Source organism: Leptonychotes weddellii, chromosome X (assembly GCF_054177405.1).
Source record: "Leptonychotes weddellii isolate Sample4059 chromosome X, ASM5417740v2, whole genome shotgun sequence".
NCBI classification, from domain to species: Eukaryota; Metazoa; Chordata; class Mammalia; order Carnivora; family Phocidae; genus Leptonychotes; species Leptonychotes weddellii.
In genome coordinates, this window is record NC_138385.1 from 70637814 (window position 1) to 70659502 (window position 21689).

The window sequence follows — 21689 nt, forward strand, 5'->3', positions numbered from 1 at the left end:
GAATCAGCACAGGCTTACATGCTCACTTGCATCTGAGAAGGATGTGAGGGAGCTCAAGTAGAAGCCCTATCACCTCAGAAACATGGGCAGGCATGAAGCATCTCCACGAAGCCCAAGCCAGTCTGAATGTTGTAGGAAACAGGGGCCTCCTGGAGCAAACGGGCTCACAGGCCTGGATGAGTTCTTACCTCTGGAATCCACAGGGCACAGCTGACATGAGCCCATTTAGTCCCTGTCCTGGTAGTTTTCATGGCCCCCCCTTTCTTTGGACATAGCAGACATTGCGGATGAATGCCCAGGACGCAGGAACGACACAGCCAGCTGCCTTCTGGGACCTTGAGGATGCCGTAGCAGGCCTGGAGGCACGAGGAGGAGAGGGGAGAATGGTTAGCATCTTCTCACCAGGAATGATGTCTGCTCTGGTACACAGTCACAGAGTACCCTCCACTTTCAGGAGAAGGAGGCAAATAAGGCCCAACAAGCTCATATCTGGGATTTAGTAATTTTAAAACACTCAAAAAAAGGGCAACTTCCAGCATCTGTTCTAAGATCAGCATGTCTGTCTATGAGAACTGACTTTAAGGACAAAAGAATAAGACTAGAAGGAAATATATACAAAGGCTAGCCCAACTGTTATCTGAGTTTGGGGATTACATACTTTTTTCCTTTTTTGCCTCTGTTTTCTAAAGTTTCTTCAATGATTATGTATTATACTTATCAGTCATGTATTTATTGAATAACTTCTACATGCCATGCACTGTTGTAATCAAGAAAAAAGTGTTAAAAAGGAAACAGAATGAAACTTCTGAACAGCAAATGAGCTAATGTTCAAAGAGCCTAACAGAGCCTGGTGCATAAAAAGCACTCAGCAAATCACAGCAATTACTTGCTTGGGTTGAAGAAAAAGGGACTTGTGAATGAATCCTGAATTGAATAGAATATTAGACTAATCACAATACTCCATAATGAATTCTGAAAGCTGCTTCAAATCCTTTATGGAATGAAGTTGGACAAATAAATGAATTACTGGGGGAGGGGAGATAAGTTTGGAAAACATTCTAGATTTCCTTTTCACTACCTCCAATCTCATCCATCTTTCCCCTCCTTACTGCTCTACTCTCACCATGAAGGACTAAACGTGGGGGCCACCTGGCTCCCCATGTGGCCTGGTATACTTTCCACCACTGACCGATTCACCAAGGCAGCTTCAAAATCTGTGCCTACCCCAGGAGGTTCACCCATAGCTTGGATTCAGGTTCCAACGGTTACTATCATGTTACCCCCGAACTGGCCCCTTTTCCCTAAACTATCCATATCACCACCATGCTTCCCAGCTTCCAGATCCAAAATTCCTGTACTCATATTATCTACTTCCCTTTGTCTACCGCCCCTGGGGCATGCTAGTCCTCCCTACAGAGGTGGCCCTTAGGCTCTGACCTTCCTCTCCATCCCCACCACAACTGCTCCATCCATCCAAGTCCTTATCATGTTATGCCTGGATTGATTTATTCTTAAATTCTCTTCCACCCCCTTCACACCTTCAATCCTCCTTCTGTTTGGCTGCCATGTTCTTCTTACTAAAACAAAGATTTCATTCCATTGCACAGCAACAAACCCTCTAGAAATTCCTTCTGCTCTCACCCCGCCATCGTCTAAACCACAGGTTGGCAAACTACTACTTGAGGCCTGTTTGGTAAGGTTAACAAGCTAAGAATGGTTTTCATACTTTTAGAGTGATGTTTAAAAAAAAAGAATACGTAACAGAGACCGTATGTGGCCCTCAAAGTCTAAAAGATTTACTACCTGGCCCTTCAAAGAAAAAGTCTGCTGGCTTCTGATCTAAAGCCTGATGTTCCTCACCTCACTTCTCAGTTCATAGAGCCCCTGTGTCTGCTCCACTTCTTGACCCCTGCCCGCTACTCAACATATAGCTTCCCTCACCAGGTACGTGGTTGGCAACATGTATCCTTCTCTACTTTAGCTGTTATGTTTCATCTCCTCAGTGAGACTGTAAGGTCACTGGGGTAGGTCTTTTATCATCAGTTATCTGGAATGCTTTCTATGCTGAGATCAAATAGGTGGTTTGGTAGAACAGATTAATTTAGGTCAAGAACTGAAGCTGAACTCCAACCAGGCTGCTCTTACAACAGTAGGGCATCATTTTATAAGGTTCCTGACCTTCAAAAGGTTTTCTTTCTCTGAGGTCCAGAAAGTTTGCTAGGAAATGAAAGCAAGCTTCCTCCTAAAATAGAACCTGTTTCGGACCAGCAGAAGAAAAACCAGTGGTTCTGGGAATACCCTTTATCTCCTGGCCCTTCCATTGGGCAGAATATCATTTACTGAGCCCTTGTGTAGACTTATTCATGGTGAGCTTGTATTGCATAGCAGCGGTTCTCAGTTTTTTCTAGACCACATGATGAAGGCTGTGGCCTCTCCTGAGAAAATTCTATACATGCACAGACATATGTTCTACATATACTTTCAGGGGGTTAATAAACTCAGTGCCAAACATATATATGACAGATATAAAAAACTATGAGCATGTACCTTCAGACAAATTAATTTAGGCCTCAGTTTGAGTGTTCAATACCTGGGCTAAGAACCAAAAATGGAATATACAAAGGGACTTGGAATGCTCCCAATTTTCACATTTTTAATGTTAAAATCTCAAGTCTATTGATGTAAACCTCTCTTCTAAAATACTGACACAAGTGTGTTATAGTCACAGAGGAACAAACATTTGACATAATGTGGTGGCAGTAAGGAAGAAAAATTATGTTTAATAAATACAGATGTCAGCATGTCCCTGATTCTGTTAAGGAGTAAACCAAATCCTCCAAATCATTTTAAGTCACTCTTCAGTCAACAGAGGGAGCTCTAACCTAAGTATCTCTTTAGAAGTCAAGTGGCTATACTCACTTTGGAAGAAATCTCTTTTATATGAAACTTTATGTGGTACCAACATCCAGCTTTAATACATACCAGCTTATATTCTGCAAGGCCTGGTCAGGTGTTACTGTCATCCCTTTCTACGTGAGGAAAGCGCATCATTTATAGTCATTACTGGATATGTTTTCAAAACAAAATCATCTTTGAGGAGAATTATTAAGCTACATTTCATTTTTTTAGTCGAGGAACCTGAAAATAATTCCTTAATATTTGGTCCCAACTGTGAAGGACAGATACTGAAAATATATACAGATAACCTTTGTACTATTTTCCCTTCAAGCCTACAATCATTTATCTGAAAACCCTAGGGTGAGAAACATAAGGAAATTCAGAATTGCTCAGATCTTAGGAAAGTAGGAAGTACATACATGGTATACTACCTAAACCCCAATGGGACCAGGGGCAGTACCCGCTTATCAAATACATTAATACTATTCTAGCAAACTACATGAGCATTTATACAAAATGGGATAAAGACTATAAATAGCCCCATATTGGGTGAGTTCTAGTATTGCCCCTAATCAGTTTTGGTGCCAAACTTAAGCAAAACCTTGCAGTTTTCAGAGCTTTTGAAATTTCTGGAATGGTAGAAGAAAGACTGTGGACCTATATGTTATCAAATATTTAAGTTTATACCTAAATGATATTTCCTCTCTTGCTAAAGGTGTGACATAAATGCCAGTAACTGGTAGAATGAAGATGAATTTTCGAAGTTCACTCTTTCAAAGGAAACAAGTAAAATGAAGAAGAAGATCTAACTGGTCACAGAAAAATTTTGAGTACCTTTTAATACAGAGGGTTGGGTTAGGTGGCCCAGGCAATTAAAGTGAAGTCGTAAGCCCTGTTTTTTCTCGATCTCCTGCGTTACCTCATCATTTTGCTTTATTTATTTATTAAAAAATTATTTTAAGTAATCTCTATGCCCAACATGGAGCTCAAATTCATGACCCCGAGATCAAGAGTCACATGCTCTACTGACTGAGCCAGCCAGGCACTCCACTGCGTCTAATCGTTTTAGTCATTTTGTAGCTAGAATGACCTTTCTAAAATGCAACTCCTAGCCTTCAGGGTTGACAGGACAAAGCCAAAGTTCCTTAGTCTGTCAGCGAAGGCCGGTCACCTGTGGCTCCGGTATCCCTGTCTACCCTCGCTCTCCATCCTCCTCCACTCCACCCCACCACCTCCCACAGCTCTGAACGGCTCCAGAGTTGCCTCCCGTATACTTAGCCCATTCTCACTACCCTGCCTGAATGGGTTCTCCTCTCTGCCTGCTGTTCTTTGTGGCAGTTAGAGTCAGCTTGGATGCCACTTCTCCGAAGCTGTCCCTGACCCCCAACCCTCCCACGTACTCTCTCAGCAGCAGGGACTTCCATCCACAAAACCAGCTGGCACACTGTGCTAAAGGGGCGGTACCCTTGTAGCCCCTATACCGGCCTCTGGTGACCCCGGGGCCAAGACCATGTCTGCCTCTTCGTCACTGACTGTGTCTTCAGCATGTGGCACAGTCCTGGCACAAGGCATGGTGTTCCATACCTATCTGCTAGATAAATTAATGAGAGAAACGAAACACACAACAGGTTCAGAAGAGTGAAAACTTACTTAGGGTAGGGGAGTTCAAGAAAAGATTTAAATCAAATCTTGAAAGTTCTACAGATTTTTTTATAGATGGAGGTGGGAGAAAGCATTTTAAATTGGAGTCTGGCCAAAACATGGAGACAGGACAGTGTCAGGAACAGTCATCACTGTCCCCTTAAGTAAACTTATTTCACTGGAGCATACGGCTTATGAGGGGAAGAAAAGGAAAGAGCTGAAAAGAATGCTGATATCATCATCATCATCATCATCATCACCATCAGCAATTAAAAACGCATTGTGGTAGAAAGGATGACAAATAACTAGCTGTAAGAGCTTGGGTAAAGTCACTTCATCTTTCCTGATATTATTTGTAAAACTGAGGAGTGGGATGGTCTTTTACAGTCCTAAAATTCTATGATCTTTAAAAGCATAGCAGACTCAGCTTCCTGGGAGTTATATATCGGGAGGACTGGAGAGGGCTCTGGGTGCTAGGATAAAGAGTCTGGACTTCCACCTGGAGGAACTATAATCTCATCAAGGTTACTAACCATGAGTGTAACTTGATGATGTAACAGGGATTCAAAGGTGAAGGAGAGACTCCCAGGCAAGCAACAAGGAGACTCCCCAGAGGACTATAAAAGTCTTGAACAAGGCAAACTCACTGGCATATGTGTGAAGGGATACAATAAAAATCTGAGTTTAGCTCCTGGGATAAAGTTAGCAATTAAATCACCTTGGGGATCATAAATATTGTTTCTAAAGGAATTACTGAAGAATAGCCAGGCCAAATCTTTATTTTCATCCTTATTAAATGCAAATTGTTACCCAGATATGGGTGCTGGAGACCATCACTGAGCTTCAGAAAGGCTGACCGTGGGGAGGTGGTGGTCTCCACTCTCACTAACCTGATGCACACAGATGTTACACTTATCACAGAACACCATATCATTCCCTTCTTCACTGTCTGGAGACCGGCACACATCACAGATCACATCTTCATCATACTCTATGCCTAGCCCTTCCTCTGTCTCAATAGCATGGTTCATATTTTCATGGCAATGGCGTTCCAGGACTTCTACTGTCTTTTCCATAAGATTCTCATCAACTGGCCCACAACCTGCACAGAAATACAAACAATCAATCAACCCATCAGTCAGCTGTCATTCCCAAATCACCTACTGTGAGTCCGGTGCAGGGATGGAGGGATTCTAAAAGATAAAACCATCTCTTCCCTGATCTAAAACAACCGGATTTCAAAGAATCTTTTACTAGAGCTATTCTAATATTTACATATCATCACACATTAGTGTGTGACACATGGAAGGATAAATACATTTTACCACATTCCTTGTAAGATGTATTACTGACCCTTTCACAGTTTTCTGTCTACATCCTAACCAGTCTCCTCCTAAATCTCTGTTTTCTCTTATTCCCACTGAGGGTGAACTTTCACTGAGCTTTATAATTTTGAACACTTTAACTTACAGAATAAGATAATTAGGATTACATAACTATTTGAACATAAATAATAATTCATTCTTAGCATGTTAGTCCCAATGAGCATATCTAACGAGTATATGAGGAAATTTTCATACAAAAAGGTATTAAGTCATAAAAGAAAATTCTAGGTACTGTGTATGTCATTATATATATGAAATAATTTGTTTTTTAAACCTGGCTTCCAAAAATATCCAATAATATCTTCCAATGGCAGCTGTATATAAAAGAAATCTATTAGAATCCACAAAAGTCTAACTGCAAATTCTGAAATTACCTTTTTTTTTGCCTCTTGATTCCCTTTCCTTCTATACTTTTAATTTTTCTTAGTCTTCCAAACTTAATAAACCCAACTAAAAGATTTACATGTGGATACAGGCAACAACTAAACATATTTCTTTTTAGGGGACTAATGATTTTGTGAGAGCATATATATATATAACAGCTTGTAAACTCAGGAATAATTCTGAAAATGATCCAAAACAAATTCACCCAAATATTCCACTCCATGTCTTATATAAGATACACGAAGAAACTCTGGAATTCCATGTAAACTACGTTTTTAGTGTTGAAGATACTTATGAAAGCAAAAACTACCCAGGTAGTATGTTTCATTTTACCAGCCAAGACAAATTACACATTTTTTTTTTTCTGGAGTGGAAGAGGACAGTGTCTGGTTGTAAGAGCACTCAGATTCAAATTCCAACTTGACCCCATATTGGTTATGTAAACCTTGACAAGTTATTTATCCTCTTTAGGGATTAGTTTCGTTATCTATAAAATAAGCATCATAATACAAACTCACTGATTTCTTGTGAGGCTGAGATGAGGTAATGTTTGTACACTGCTTAGGTATAGTGACCAGTATGTAGTAAGCACTCAATTTTTAAAATTCCTTAATCTGAACCAAAAAATATGCTTAATTTAATGTTTTTAAAAGTTTATTTTAAGCTCTTAGAAGCCTTACTACAATATAATTTACTCTAAAGAGTAAGACTTGAGATAAAGCAATCCTCTTTTAAAACTCTTCAAGCCTAAATGCAATGTGGTGTCCTGGATGGGATCCTGGAACAGAAAAAGGTCATTAGTGGAAAAACTGTTGAAATCCCAATAAAATCTAGAAGTTAGTTAATAGTAATGTACCTGTGCTGGTTCCTTAGCTTTGACAAATGTACCATGGTCAAGTGAGATGTTATTAACATTAGGGGAAACCGAAACTGTTAGGGGCATATGGCAACTGTATTAAATGTATACTTTTCTGTAAATCTATGACTATTCCACAATAAAAAGTTGATTACAAAAAATCATCCAAAGGGGATTAACTGCAAAATACCAAAGGGACCTTATCATAAGGTGGTGTCATGTTGAAGGGAGCCCTGTAATGATCATAATGTATACGGATGTCATATGGTTCATAAATACAACTGCACACTGAGCCATCAATCCACTTGATGATGCTCTTATACTCTGATTTCCCCTTCTGTCAGTCTTTTATTCTCTTCCCTTTGTGGTTTGCACCCTAAGTTGATATCCCTTCTTTCCTCTTAGAAGGCAGAGTAAGAGAAGGCTTAAAAAGTTTAAAAAAAATAAGAAGTACTGGTTACTGACAGAATAACTACCACCATCACACCAAACTGGATTTAATACAGTTTCATGTTTTTATTCATAGGCATTCAGATACCAACCTCAAAAGGAAGAGAGGGAAAATAAGGGAGGGAAGGAAGAAAAGTAAAACCATTGATCCTTGTACTAACGATGTACAAATGTGATTCAAACAAAAATGAAATCAATTGTATGCTTCTCTGTATCTCATATGGAGACTTAAAAACCACCCATAGTTCCATAGGACTATTTGGACCTAAACACTGCTCAGACTGAAGACTGGTCAAAGAGCTGTGTGTAAGAATAAAGTGAGTTTCCTTTCAGCCTAGCATCTCCCAGCATTGCCGGTATGATGCTGTAGGACATACATTTACTTTAAACTATTATTATGTTTACTTCCAAGATTTTTTTGTTTGCTTGCCTTTGCTTAATTTAAGTTTTGAAGAATTGCATGACAGCTTCAGAACTCACTAAAGGTAGTGAGGTAGCTAAGAACTGCACTGGGGATGTTTTGCCCTAAGCCTGCCATTCTTCCGGCAGGAAAATTACTAGCGTCGCCTGAAGGCATTGCTGGTCACACCGACCTGTCAGGTGCAGGGGTGCTGCCCCCTGCTGAAGTCAGAGCTTCCCTCCAGCCGGCAGAGATGGCAGAGATGCTGCTGTCCCTGGCCCTGCCCACTGACCAGAGTGCTTTTCAGGGCTGAGCCAGGAACCAGGTTCAGAATCCTCCTTAACCAGAAGTCCAATCAGCCATGACCACTCTCACAATTGGAACTGGAAAACAATCTTATGAAACCTACATGCCATCCCTGATCTGTGCTATTCACCATGAACAAGGAAAGAAAAGGTCAGATTTAAATGTTATTGCTCTACTTCAATATATTTATGCATTTCAAGAAATGCCTCATTAAGGTAAGATCAAAGAGAAAACTAAATGAAAAGGCCAGAAAAGAAAAGAAGCCACAAGATGAAAGCAAGTTAAATGGTCCTGACAACTTAAAAAAATCACGAGGCAATACAAGGAACAACATACTTGTGGGAAAACAACTCACCCATTTCTGCGAGATCTTCATTGAGTTCCTGGAGCCAGAAGATGTCCATGTCGTCTAGGTCATAGCGACACACAGATGCTGCCAACTCCATGATGTTGATGTAGCCAGGTTCTGTGGTTTCCGAGCTGGAGCAGTGGATGTACTTCCGGGGCCGCATATACAGAACCTCCTTTACCTTCTCGGCTACAATCCTAGAAAAGTGAAAGAAAGATACTCATAAGTCAACAAACAACAGATTCTAGGCACTGACTGGGTGGGACACAGTGGAGTTGAATGCTCTCCTTTTTCACCGTGGGGGGGAGGTCCTCGCTCTGCCAACTGAGAGGTATGGCAGATCCCCTTCTAGAAAGTAAATGGTTCTACAAATTCAGTTTTGTCATCTGCTGTGAACAGTCCGACTGCTAATGTAATGTTTCATTTACCCTCATCGCTCCTGGGTCCCTATTAACATTCATTCTAATAAAATGTTGCATTGTGTGTTCTTGGGGCAATAGCCACCACATTTGGTTAGAAGGGGAAACCGAGGAAGAGATAATACCAGCACAAAGGCACAGCCAGATTCCATACCAAAGATATATTTCAGCTAAACCTATGATTTTCTACCACGGATGGTGGTAAAGAGTACAGGCTATAGACTCACACAAGCCTGTTTTTTTCTGCCACTTACTCGCATAGTGATCTTAGGGAACTACTTCATTTCTACAAGGTTCAGTTTTCTTAGCTAAAAAGTAAGGACAATAATCATATATTATGATAAAACAGTATCAAACTTATAGGGTTATTATGACAATTACACAAAATAAAATATATAAAGTGCTTAGCATAGTGTATAGTAAAAAACAAATGTTCAATGTTATTGTTATATTTCTTATTATTTTCACTACTTATGTAGATGAGGTAAAGCCAAGAGGCCATGGACTTATAAAAACTCCAGGCATTTCCCAGCCATACATGATAGTGACCAGTTTGAGCCAGGGTAACATGATGGGATGAAAGATTCCTGTTCTTCCATCAACTTCTCCAGCAGCCTGAGGAAACCCGTATTTCCCCTCCCTCCTCCTGACACTTAGGAGCAAGGAAACCAAGCAAGGGAAGAAATAGAAGTTTCTCATACCAATAACTTATTTTATAGTCAATGTTTTAGATACTCCACAAAGCATCAGAAAATACAAACAACAGGAAATATGGATTCTTATTCCCTGGCAAATTTAAAAGAACAGAGCGGGCCCTCTAAAAAAAGAGAAAGAAATAGATATATGTATCATAAAATAATGAAAATTGTTTCTCTGGAAGGCTTCTGGAGCTAGTTTCTTTACTTGAGTCACTATATATGTAGAAGGATTCATAAACATAAACATATTCATATGAATACATATAAGTATTTATAGGTATAGTCTACCTTGTAAATATACAGTAAATATTTCTTCCTAAGCATTCTTCCAAAAGGTTATGATTTCACATAATATATGTTGAACAAAGTTAATAACTAAATGCATTTGCACATTTTAATTTTTCTATCATATGGAGTTTTTAAAGCCAAAGGCAACAAATATTTGAGGAAAAAACCAGAACACTAAAATATTAATTGAAGCTAAAAATTTGGGAACTGCTGACAGAGGCCTGCTTCCAACTGAAATGAACCCAACTGAAAAGAACAAGACATGCATATGAATTCTCTAGAGACAATGAGATTAAATATGCTATGCTTATTTGGTGCATGGCCTATGAGGTAATTATAGACTATATAATTTTTTTTCAAGATTCATCTTGTTCTAAAAGGAAGAATATTTTGCTAACTATTCATATCAATTGTCTCAAATCCTCTGTGGAACAAGGTAGACTATAAATGTTTTTGAATTAAACTAATATGTTTTTTAAGCTTCTGGAAGAAACCTCAGGATAGGCAAATATATATATATATGTATATACATACATATATAAAATATATATTTTAAAGTTTAAGTAATCTCTACACCCAATGTGGGGCTCAAACTCATGACCCCAAGATCAAGAGTCACATGCTCCTCTGACTGAGCCAGCCAGGTGCCCTGAAGGCAAATATATATATATATATACATATATATATATATATTTAAAGATTTTATTTATTCATTTGAGACACAGAGATACAGAGAGAGAGAGAGAGAGAGAGCATGAGCAGGGAGAGAGGCAGAGGGAGAGGGAGAAGCAGGCTCCCCGCTGAGCCAGGGGACGCTGGGATCATGACCTGAGCCGAAGGCAGACGCTTAACCATCTGAGCCACCCAGGCGCCCCGAAGGCAAATATATTTTAAATAAGACATAAAAGCCATCAGCCATAAAGGAAGAGATTTTAAAAACTGCTGTTAATCACCAGTATATAATAAACCCTTACAAATCAATTAGAAAAAGACAAACAATCCAATTAAATAGTGGGCAAGAAACTTGAATAGACACTTCCCAAATAAGGCTATCCAGATGGCAAGAAAACTTTTTAAAGGTTTTCAGCCTCATTAGTTACCACAGAAATGCAAATCAAAATCATAATTACTATTACCTACCAGAATGGCTAAACTTGGAAAGACTGACTAAAAACTGACATTAACTTAAGTGTTTATAAGGAAGTGGAGCAAATAGACCTCTCCTACACTGCTGGTGGGAGTGTGAATTGGTACAACCACTTTGGCAAACTACTTGGCAGCAGATATCATAGCTGAATATACACATACCCTAGGATCTAGTAAACCCAATCCAGGGAATATACTTAACAAAAAAGTATACATATGTATACTAAAAAAATTAAAAATGTCGGGACACCTGGGTGGCTCGGTCAGTTAAGCGTCTCTCTTCGGCTCTGGTCATGATCCCAGGGTCCTGGGATGGAGTCCTGCATCGGGTTCCCTGCCTGCCGCTCCCCTTGCTTGTGCTCTGTCTCTCACTCTCTTTCTCTCTCTGACAAATAAATAAATAAAATCTTTTAAAAAAATAAAAATGTCTATATTAGCTGAAAACGGGAAATAATCCAAATACCTATCAAGATCAGAATGGATAAATAAAATGTGGTATGTTGGATCACTACATCAAAAACTAATGATGTATTGTATGATGACTAACATAACATAATAAAATAAAAAAAATAAAATGTGGTATATTTACACAGCGGAATATGACACAGAAGTGAAACTTAATGAACTACTATATGCAACAGCATGGAAACCTCACAACCATAATGATGAACAAAACAATCTAATCTCAGTATGAAGTTAAAAACTGGCAAAACTGTCACCTATGGAGAGGAAAGTCAGTTACTGGGTATGAGCAGGAAGGTTTCTGGGATGTTGGTAACGTTCTATTTCTCGATCTGGGTGGCAGTTAAATGAGTGTATTTAATTCTTTTTTTTTTTTTTAAAGATTTTATTTATTTATTTGACAGAGAGAGACACAGCGAGAGAAGGAACACAAGCAGGGGGAGTGGGAGAGGGAGAAGCAGGCTTCCCGCGGAGCAGGGAGCCCGATGCGGGGCTCGATCCCAGAACCCTGGGATCATGACCTGAGCCGAAGGCAGACGCTTAACGACTGAGCCACCCAGGCGCCCGAGTGTATTTAATTCTTGAAAATTCACTGACTTATACAGTTAAGCTCTGGTTACTTTTCTGTGTGTACATTATACGTTGACACAAAGTTTATAATGATAATGATGACAATGATGTATGTCACTCATCTTTTCATATATATCTTGAATTGAATCTAAGGACTGAATCTGTGATAGTAAAAATATTATAGACTGAAAGTAATACTAAAGGCAAGGAAACGCATGGGTAAAAGGTGAAGTTAATTCAAATCTCACAAGGAGAAAGTTTTATATTTATAATGATAGAGGGGAAGGTCTATGAGAATTAGTGAAAAATATTACTTTGGGATTTTTTTTAAATGCAGCTTTAACATCTTCAAGCACCTATAACACTGCTACAACTGGAGGAAATTCCAGGATCATCCCTGGGTCATTTTCTTGTCTGGCCAATATAGCCTAGGTATACAGACATTCTTTTTTTTAAAAGATTTTATTTATTTATTTGAGAGAGAGAGAATGAGAGAGAGCACATGAGAGGGGGGAGGGTCAGAGGGAGAAGCAGACTCCCTGCAGAGCAGGGAGCCCGATGCGGGACTCGATCCCGGGACTCCAGGATCATGACCTGAGCCGAAGGCAGTCGCTTAACCAACTGAGCCACCCAGGCGCCCACAGACATTCTTTGAATGGTCACCAGACCAAGTGATCAAATCAGCAAAAGCTCACAAGCCCAGAGGTATGAGCAATTTTGATAGGATGAAGTTAAGTAAAACGCAGTTTTTAATTTGGATGCTTGAATGTAAATGAATGTCGCTGTAACTTTCTGAGTGACCTACCTTTGGTAAAAGAACCCACAACTGTGCCTGCTTAGCTCCCTAGAAAAAAAGGCCTATCCCCCTGCTCCCCAGGGGAGGCCAGCTACTTGTGGCCCATGTGAACACTGCTGTGACACCCAGGAGGCAACAAAAGGAAGCTGGAACCACTCTAACCTGACCTATGGCCTCCTCCTGGATCTTATGCCCCACTGAGTCTGCAGTGTGTCTTTGGTTGATCTCAATATCTGGCAGGTAGAGACTATGCTTTATTTCCTCATGATTGGATTAGGATCCTTTGTGAACAGCACAGAAATTGCACAAATATCATATCATTATGGATTTTTTAAAGGCTTGAAATAAGTATCTTAAAAGCGACCTAAATAGGAAGCCCTTGTAATAGTATCTCTAGGAGTAGTTTCTCAAGTTTCCCCTTGTTAATCTTGCCACCCGGGCTGACTGCTTCTTTACAAAACTCCGTGCCTCATTTATGAAACAAAGGACAATTATAACCTCGGTGACGATTGCTATTTTCAAAATCTCACATACTCTTCTACAATGTGACTCTGCTACTCTCTCATCAGGTGGTGAAGTCTATTTCTCCTCTTGAATCGGGAGGCTCGTGACTGTTTCCACCAAGAGACTACGGCAGAAGTGACCCTACGAGAAGTGCGAGGCTGGGTCATAAAAGGGAATACAGCTTTCACCTTGTTGGCTGGAGCACGTGCATGTGCCCGAGGCCTGCTAAAAGTCTACCTATGCTGAGACTTTTATGCTGTGAGGAAATCAGAACACATGGTGAAACCACGTACAGTTTACACCAGCCCAGCCCAGAGCCCAGGTGACAGACACATTAGTGCATAAGCCTTCGGGTGATTCTAGCCCCAGCCACTGAGTCACCCCCAAATTTCAAGTCTTGCTGGATGAGGCCCTAGATGTCACAGAGCAGAGACAAGCCATCCCCACTGTCCCACAGAATGCATGAGTATGATAACATGGTTGCTTGAAGCTGCGAAGTTGGGGGCGGTAGTAAATGGGAAAACCACTGAAGGGCTGTTTTAAACTTTAAGTAAGATGTGTGTATGAAAGTGCTCTGTACAAATTGAAAGCAAGAATGGAAGGCTGCTGCCACATGGAACGGAACAGGAAAGAGCTGTGGGGAGGGTGGGCCGAGGAGAGCGGGGAGGTGAGGGAGGCATAAGGATGAAGTAGAGCAGTGGGGTGGGAGGCAGGCTTGGGCTCCCATTTATCATCAGGGCCATGCTTCCTTTGACTTACTATGTGGAATCTGAATACCTTTTGAAAGTAGGGCCAAGAAGATCTCCTTTAAGACTAATGATGTACTATATGTTGGCTAATTGAATTTAAATAAAAAAATGACTGAATATGGGGTATGAGACAATGAAGAATCAAAGATGAGTCTAAGAAATTTGGCCTTAAAGACTGAAAAGACAGTTACTGCAGGAAGAATGTATCTGCCATCAGTTAAACATGGAACTACAGGTGAGAATAGTTTCAGAAGATCAATAGTTCAGTTGGGGATATTTGAAGTCTAAGATGTCTACTGGACATCCAAATAGAGATGCTGAATTGGTGGTTATATATTTGAGTCTGGAGTTTAGTGAACGAAGTGCTGCTCTCCGTAGTCCAGTTAGTTCAATGTTTACATTCCAAGGAGAAATAGGGGCCTGTCTGAATATCTAATTGTTCCCTCTTTCAGTATCATTAGTGATTGATGATACACTGTTAAGTGAAAAAAGCAAGTTATAGGACATTCCCACTTATATATACACAGATATATGTGTGTATAAGCATATATACTATGCGGTTAATGTTTTGTATTCTGATTCATTTGTTTTTACAGTAATCAGTACTTCACCGATAATGTTAAAAAACATACACATACACACAGTAAATACATCAACCACTTTCCTGTCATACAAATTATAATGAACGCTTCCTTTCAACCAAACATGAAGCACCGTTTTCCTTCCATTGGAACCTTACTGCAACAGAAACTAATTTAAATCTACAAATGAAAACCTAAAACAACAACAACAAAGAATGATCTGAAGCTTGTTTATTATTGACTAGTGTAAAAAAATTATCCATAGTCTATCTAAAAACATAATGAAGTTAACCCCATCTTTATTTGTTGAACTTGCTTTCAAAATTCTTTGTGGTGGTCAACAGACTTAGGTAAACAGCTGTAACTTACAGGGCAAGCTGGCTCTGTAATTGTGTCCCTCCCCTCAATCACCACACACACACACACACACACACACACACACACACACACACACACCCCTACACTATACTACACTGAAGAGACAAGACAACTGCAGAAAGGACAATGCAACAGAGAGAAAAAGCTGGTTTGAAAGCCGGAACAAAGATTCTGAAAGAATCTGCTTCACCTACTCCGCTGTGTCACTTTCCCCCGCTTTTCAATTGTTATAGCACCCAGGGATCAAGTCATTTAATTTATATACATCCAAAATTACTTCTGTAATTCCATTAGGAAATAAAATTCTTATGCATTTTGACAATCTTGTAGATTAGGTAATAAATAAAAAGCAAGTGTTCAGTTTATTAGTTTAGGCAAGTAACTAAAATACAAACATTAAAAAATATTACCATTGTGATAGATTGAAGATGGTCACAAATCCTCTGATCATCCTTCTGTCTACTTCCCTCCCCTTCAGTTTGGGAGCTCTGTGACTGCTCTAGTAAAATATGATGGAAATAATGCTGTGCCAATTTCTGAGCCCCGGCCTTGAGACTAGCAGCTTCCACCTGTTACCTCTTGGAATACTCACTCTCGGAGCCCAGAGCTGCTATGTAAGAAGTCAGATTATCCTGTTGAGAGATCATGTGGAAAGGTCCTAAGACTATATGGGAATCTGGGCAGTGCAGATCATGGATAGTATCAACTACACGGTTATAGTGGTGAATAATACCAGTAAGGTTCCTAAGGTTCCTGTGCTCATGTAGCTTTGCCTTTGTAACACCACTATCAAAGAGCAGCAGAGAAATGCTGTGTGTTCACCAAACTGCTTCCTTTCCATCTAGGCACACAACAAGACTGCATTCCCCAGCCTTACTTTGCAGCTAGGTGGGCCAAGTAAGTGAGTTCTGGCTAATGGAATATGGGTGGATAAACCACTTCAAATCCTAGCCCCCCCCCCAATCTACCTCTATAACCCTCCATGCTGTCTTTTCTTTTCTTGCAGACTGGATTTAGAATTTTGCGGGGAGAGAAGGAAGTGGAAATGAACCTAGCCGATACAGGAGCCACTTATAAAAAGAGCCTGAGTCCCTGAAGGACTACATGGGGCAGAGGTGATTCACATCACAACCCACACTGGATGGAGCTATGTGCAAGGAACAGAACCTTCATGGGGTTAAGATGCTGAGACTTTGGGGGATGTTTGTTATAGTAAATGGCTCACCTTGTCTAATATAAAGAAGGATTTGTAAATAGTTATTTCCCAATATTTTCATGTATGTTTTAACTTAAATAACTACAGTAGTCCCCCTTTATCTGTGGTTTCCCTTTCTGTGGTTTCAGTTACCCATGGTCAACCATGGACTGGAGGCAGATGATCCTCCTTCTGATGTATCACTTGGTCAACAGGAGCCTAATACTAGGTCACGGTGCCCATGCCACTCACCTCACTTTGTCTCATCACGTCGGCATTTTATCATCTTACATCATCACAAGAAGGGTGAATACAGCACAGTAAGAGATTTTGAGAGAGCACATTCACGTGACTAATACTGTTAAAATTGATATTTTATTCGTAGTTAAAATTGTTAATCTTTTATTGTACCTAGTTTATAAATTAAGCTTTATCACAGGTGTGTATGTATAAGAAAAAACAGTATACACAGAGGTTGGCACTATCCACAGTTCTGGGTGTCCACTAGGGGTCTTGGAACATATAACCCGTGGAATGGGCGGTGGGAGACTACTGTACTGTATTACATTAGATTCGGTCTTAAATTTCTCTAACAGATTGACATTTTAGAATATATTCTCTAGAGAAGTGAGATTTCTACCAGTAGAAAAGAAAGTAACTAACCAATTAGGTTTTAATTTTACCAAAACTAATATGGAAGAGCCAATCCAAAATAATGTACTGGAGGATTTTGTTTACAAAATTACATTTTGTTTATATCCTATTGTGAACTGCTATAAGAGTCTTTATTAAAAATCTTTAGCATAGAACTAAGGAATGTCATCATGCTCTTGATTTACACTGATTTATGATTTTTAAAATTTGTAAGGCAGGGAGAATTTTTACAATTGAATAATTATTAACATTTCTTCTTTATATGAAAGTAATACATGATCCCTGAAGATACTAGTTTTAAATCTAAAAGCAATTATTGTGGGGCGCCTGGGTGGCTCAGTCGGTGAAGCGTCTGCCTTCGGCTCAGGTCATGATCCCGGGGTCCTGGGATCGAGTGCCGCCATCGGGCTCCATGCTCCACTGGAAGCCTGCTTCTCCCTCTCCCACTCCCCCTGCTTGTGTTCCTGCTCTCGCTATCTCTCTCTCTCTGTCAAATAAATAAATAAAATCTTAAAAAAAAATAAAAGCAATTATTGTAATGTCTCATTATAAAACATTTACATTTGTTTAGCTTTGGCAGTTATGTCAGAAGAAAACACTTTTATTTGTGGCTTTTGAGAATCAAGCTACTATCTTTTAATTTCAAAAACTGTTTAAATATTCTTTTAGTTGTGTAAATAACCAAACTGTGACAAAGCCCCTCCCTAACTTCTAGGAGTTTTATGATTTATGAAAATAACAACAATGAAGACATACAAAAAGAAACACTAACACAAAAAGTTATAAAATTAACCAATAAAAAAGGAACACAAACAGTGTTCTGTCATACAGTGTGGGGGGAAAAAGAACATATTTGGACAGAGTGAAGTATAAGTAGAGAAATCAACATCTCAGTTCAAAGTAGGAAAAAATTCTTAAAAGTCACCCTGGTAGATCTGTGAGAGAGAGGATTTAAAAAAATAAAACTGGGATTTCTTGGTGATTCAAGAACTATGTTTTCTTCCACAGCCGCCTGGCTTACAAGGGACTCATGGAACTGAGGTGGGTGGGGTTGGGGTTTAGTGTCTATCACTTTCAAAAAGGAAGCTGCTCAACAAATGAGCAGGGACACATGGATATCCACATGCAAAAGAATGAAGTTGACCCTAACACCTCACACCACATACAAAAGTTAACTCAAATGGATCAAAGACCCAAATGTAACAATTAAAACTATAAAATTCTTGGGAGAAAACAGGTGTAAAACATCAAGATCTTGGTTTAGGTAATGATTCCTTAGATATGACACCAAAAGGACAAGCAACCAAGGAAAAAAAATAGATAAACTGGACTTCATCAAAATTAAAAACTTTTGTGCTTCCAAGGACACCACCAAGAAAGTGAAAAGACAACTCACAGAAGGAGAGAAAATATTTGTAAATCATATATCTGATAAGAGACTTGTATCCAGAATATGCAAGGAACTTTTAGAACTCAACAATAAAAAACAAATAGCCCAATTTTTAAAATGGAGAAAAGATCTGAATAATTTCTCCAAAGAAAAAAAAATATATAGGGGGTATACATGGATGTACTATATAAAAATGGGACATTCCAAAACTGCTGGTCAGGGGACTTTGTTGCCTTGTTCACCAACAGGTCAGATTTACAGCAGCTGAGGGCATCTATTCCAAAATGAATGTAATGGAACACAAATAAGTTAACTGAGATGATTCACTTTGGCTGTCTGAACGGTAGTGTTTCATAGGAAGAGAAAAAAAGTCACATAAAGGCTTCTTCTCTTTGTAGTAGAGTAGAAAAACTCTCTTTCAAAAAGAATATACAAATGGCTACTAAGCACATGAAGAAAAGATGCTCAAACATCATTAGCCATTAGGCAAATGCAAATTAAACTTACAGTGAGATATACTTCAGACCCACTAGGATGGCTATAATAAAAAAGACAGAGAATAACAAGTGTTGGTGAAGACAGGGAGAAAAATGGAACCCTCATACATTGCTGGTAGGAATGTAAAATGATGCAGATACTCTGAGAAACAGTTTGACAGTTCTTCAAAATGTTAAAGATATAGCTACCATATGACTCAGTAAATCTACCCCTAGGTGTATATCCAAGAGAAATGAAAACATAAGTCTACTCAAAAACTTGTAGAAGAGGGGCACCTGGGTGGCTCAGTTGGTTAAGCGTCTGCCTTCGGCTCAGGTCATGATCCCAGAGTCTTGGGATCAAGCCCCGCATCAGGCTCCCTGCTCAGAAGGGAGTCTGTTTCTCCTTTTTTTAAAATTTTTTTTTATTTTTTATTTATTTATTTAATTTTATTATGTTATGTTAGTCACCATACAATACATCATTAGTTTTGATGTGGTGATCCACGATCCATTGTTTTCGTATAACACCCAGTGCTCCGTGCAGTACGTGCCCTCCTTAATACCCATCACCAGGCTAACCAATCCCCCCTCCCCGCTCCCCTCTAAAACCCTGTTTGTTTCTCAGAGTCCATAGTCTCTCATGGTTTTTATTTTTTATTTTATTTTTTTTATTTTTTTATTTTTTTCTCCCTGTGTCCCCAGACGGCTGTATCACCCTTGACAGGTTGAGGTGGTCACAGCACCCTGGGATGTTTCTGTGGCAGACGGAAAAAGCACCCGCCTGGGGCTGCAGCCGGATGCAGAGTGAGTCTGCAATCTCATGGTTTTTAAAGAGTATTTATTTATTTATTTATTTGAGAGGGAGCCTCTAACCCCGCTTGTGCTCTTGCTCCCTCTCAAATAAATAAATACTCTTTAAAAAAAGAACAAAAACCTTGTACAAGAATGTTTACAGCAGCATTATTCATAATAGCTAAAACATGGAAACAACCCAAACATCTATCAACTGATTAACAAAATGTGGTCTTATCCATACAACGGAATATTATTTGGCCATAAAAAGTTAACAAAACACTGATACATACTACAACATGGATAAACCTTGAAAATATTATGCTGCATAAAAGAAGTCAGACTCAGAGGCCACACGTTGTACGAATCCACTTATATGAAATGTCCAGAATAGGCAAATTCACAGAGAAAGAAAGTAGATTAGTGGTTGTTATAGACTGAATTGTGTTCTCCCCAAATTTATATACTGAAGCCCTAACTCCCAGTGTGACTACATTTGAAGATGGGGCCTATAAGGAGATAACAGAGGTTAAGTGAGGTCATAGAGTGGGGACCTAATATCTGGTAGGGTTGGTGTCCTTATAAGAAGAGGAAGAGGCACCAGATCTCCATCTCTGTCTCTGTCTCTATCTCCCTATGTTCCCAGAGGAAAGGCCATGTGAGAACACAGTGAGAAGGTAGCTGTCTACAAGCCAGGAAGAGAGGCTTCACTGGACCCCAATCCTGATGGCAACTTGATCCCGGACTTCTAGCCTTCAGACTGTGAGAAAATAAATTTCAGTTTTTTAAGCCACCCAGTCTGTGGTATTTTGTTATGACAGCCTTAGCAGACTAATACAGTGATTGCCAGGAGCCAGGGGAAGGGGAAAATGAGGAGTAACTGCTAACAGATGTAGGGTTTCTTTCTGGGGTAATGAAAATGTTCTGGATTTACATAGTGGTGGTAGCTGCATAAGTGTGAATATACTAAAAACCGTCATGCAATTTAAAAGGGTGAATTTTAGGGTATATGAATTCCTTCTTGATAAAAAAATTTGTATCAGTTAGATGTCAATTTTAAAACTCTTAAAAAAAAAGCAAGTTGCACATTTATAAAAGTCCATCCTGGTCATGTGACAAACTTGGAACCTGATTTGACTGAGGAACTTAGTGAAATCCCCCTACCTCCCATTTTCCTAGTTTGATTTACAAGTGTCACCTGTTAGTTGTAATGCATGTTTACTTACAATAAACTCATTCAATCACGTTCTTGAGAAAAGGAAAAAATCTTTTTACTTTTTGTATAGGAAAGGCAAGTGGTTAAAATAGAAGGTTTATTAGCCCTTCCTACTTACTGTTATTCCCTAACCTTCTTTGTTTTTATGCCCTTCCCTTCTTAGCCTCATTTTGGTTTTCTTATCTATAATATCGTTTGGTTCTTCATCAATTTTCTTTCCTAACATCCACTCACTTTCCCCTTTGCTTCCTTTGTCCTAGTTTCCTTACATCAGTAAGTGTGTACTGAAAACCTCCTGCTTGACAGTAGGGGCTCTGCTTTTAGGAAGCTTAGAGTCACATCTTGTCTTTCTTTCTTTTCTCTTCTAATCACACAGTATTGTGCCTTCATGTGCCCACTATCACATTTTCTTATGCATTTTCACTCCTCTATTTGTGATGATTGTTCATACATATATGAAGAGAGAGAAAGAGAGTCCCCAATGTTACTGCTATGGCATATAAAAATACTGACAAGAAGGACATGAAAATGTCTGACTCTTGTGTTCATTCATGATGCTGTTCTGATTTTTAGGAGCTAGGAGATGGTGTTGATGATGATGGAGCTAGAGAGGCTGAGGAAGTGTATGGAGCAAGACTGTGGGAGCCTTCCTTAACAGCACAGACAGTCTCTGTGGGTGGACAGCCTGAGCTCGGGTTTCTAG

General features: G+C 39.4%; 1 protein-coding gene and 1 non-coding gene across 18 annotated transcripts in view; both read right to left on the reverse strand.

Moving 5' to 3' along the window:
- The window catches only part of JADE3 (jade family PHD finger 3), a 137881-nt gene that overhangs the window by 20148 nt on the left and 96044 nt on the right, over positions 1 to 21689 (reverse strand). For all 17 annotated transcript variants that reach the window (XM_081809340.1, XM_081809349.1, XM_031026831.2 and 14 more), the window contains 3 exons: positions 8676 to 8866; positions 5430 to 5641; positions 189 to 356 (listed from right to left, as the gene is read on the reverse strand). In XM_081809340.1, the coding sequence (XP_081665466.1) occupies positions 189 to 356; positions 5430 to 5641; positions 8676 to 8866 (571 nt within the window). The remainder of the gene's footprint in view (positions 1 to 188; positions 357 to 5429; positions 5642 to 8675; positions 8867 to 21689) is intronic.
- On the reverse strand, positions 19667 to 19792 carry LOC115940548 (small nucleolar RNA SNORA77). Its single transcript, XR_004075288.1, has one exon. It is a non-coding gene; the product is annotated as a small nucleolar RNA SNORA77 (small nucleolar RNA).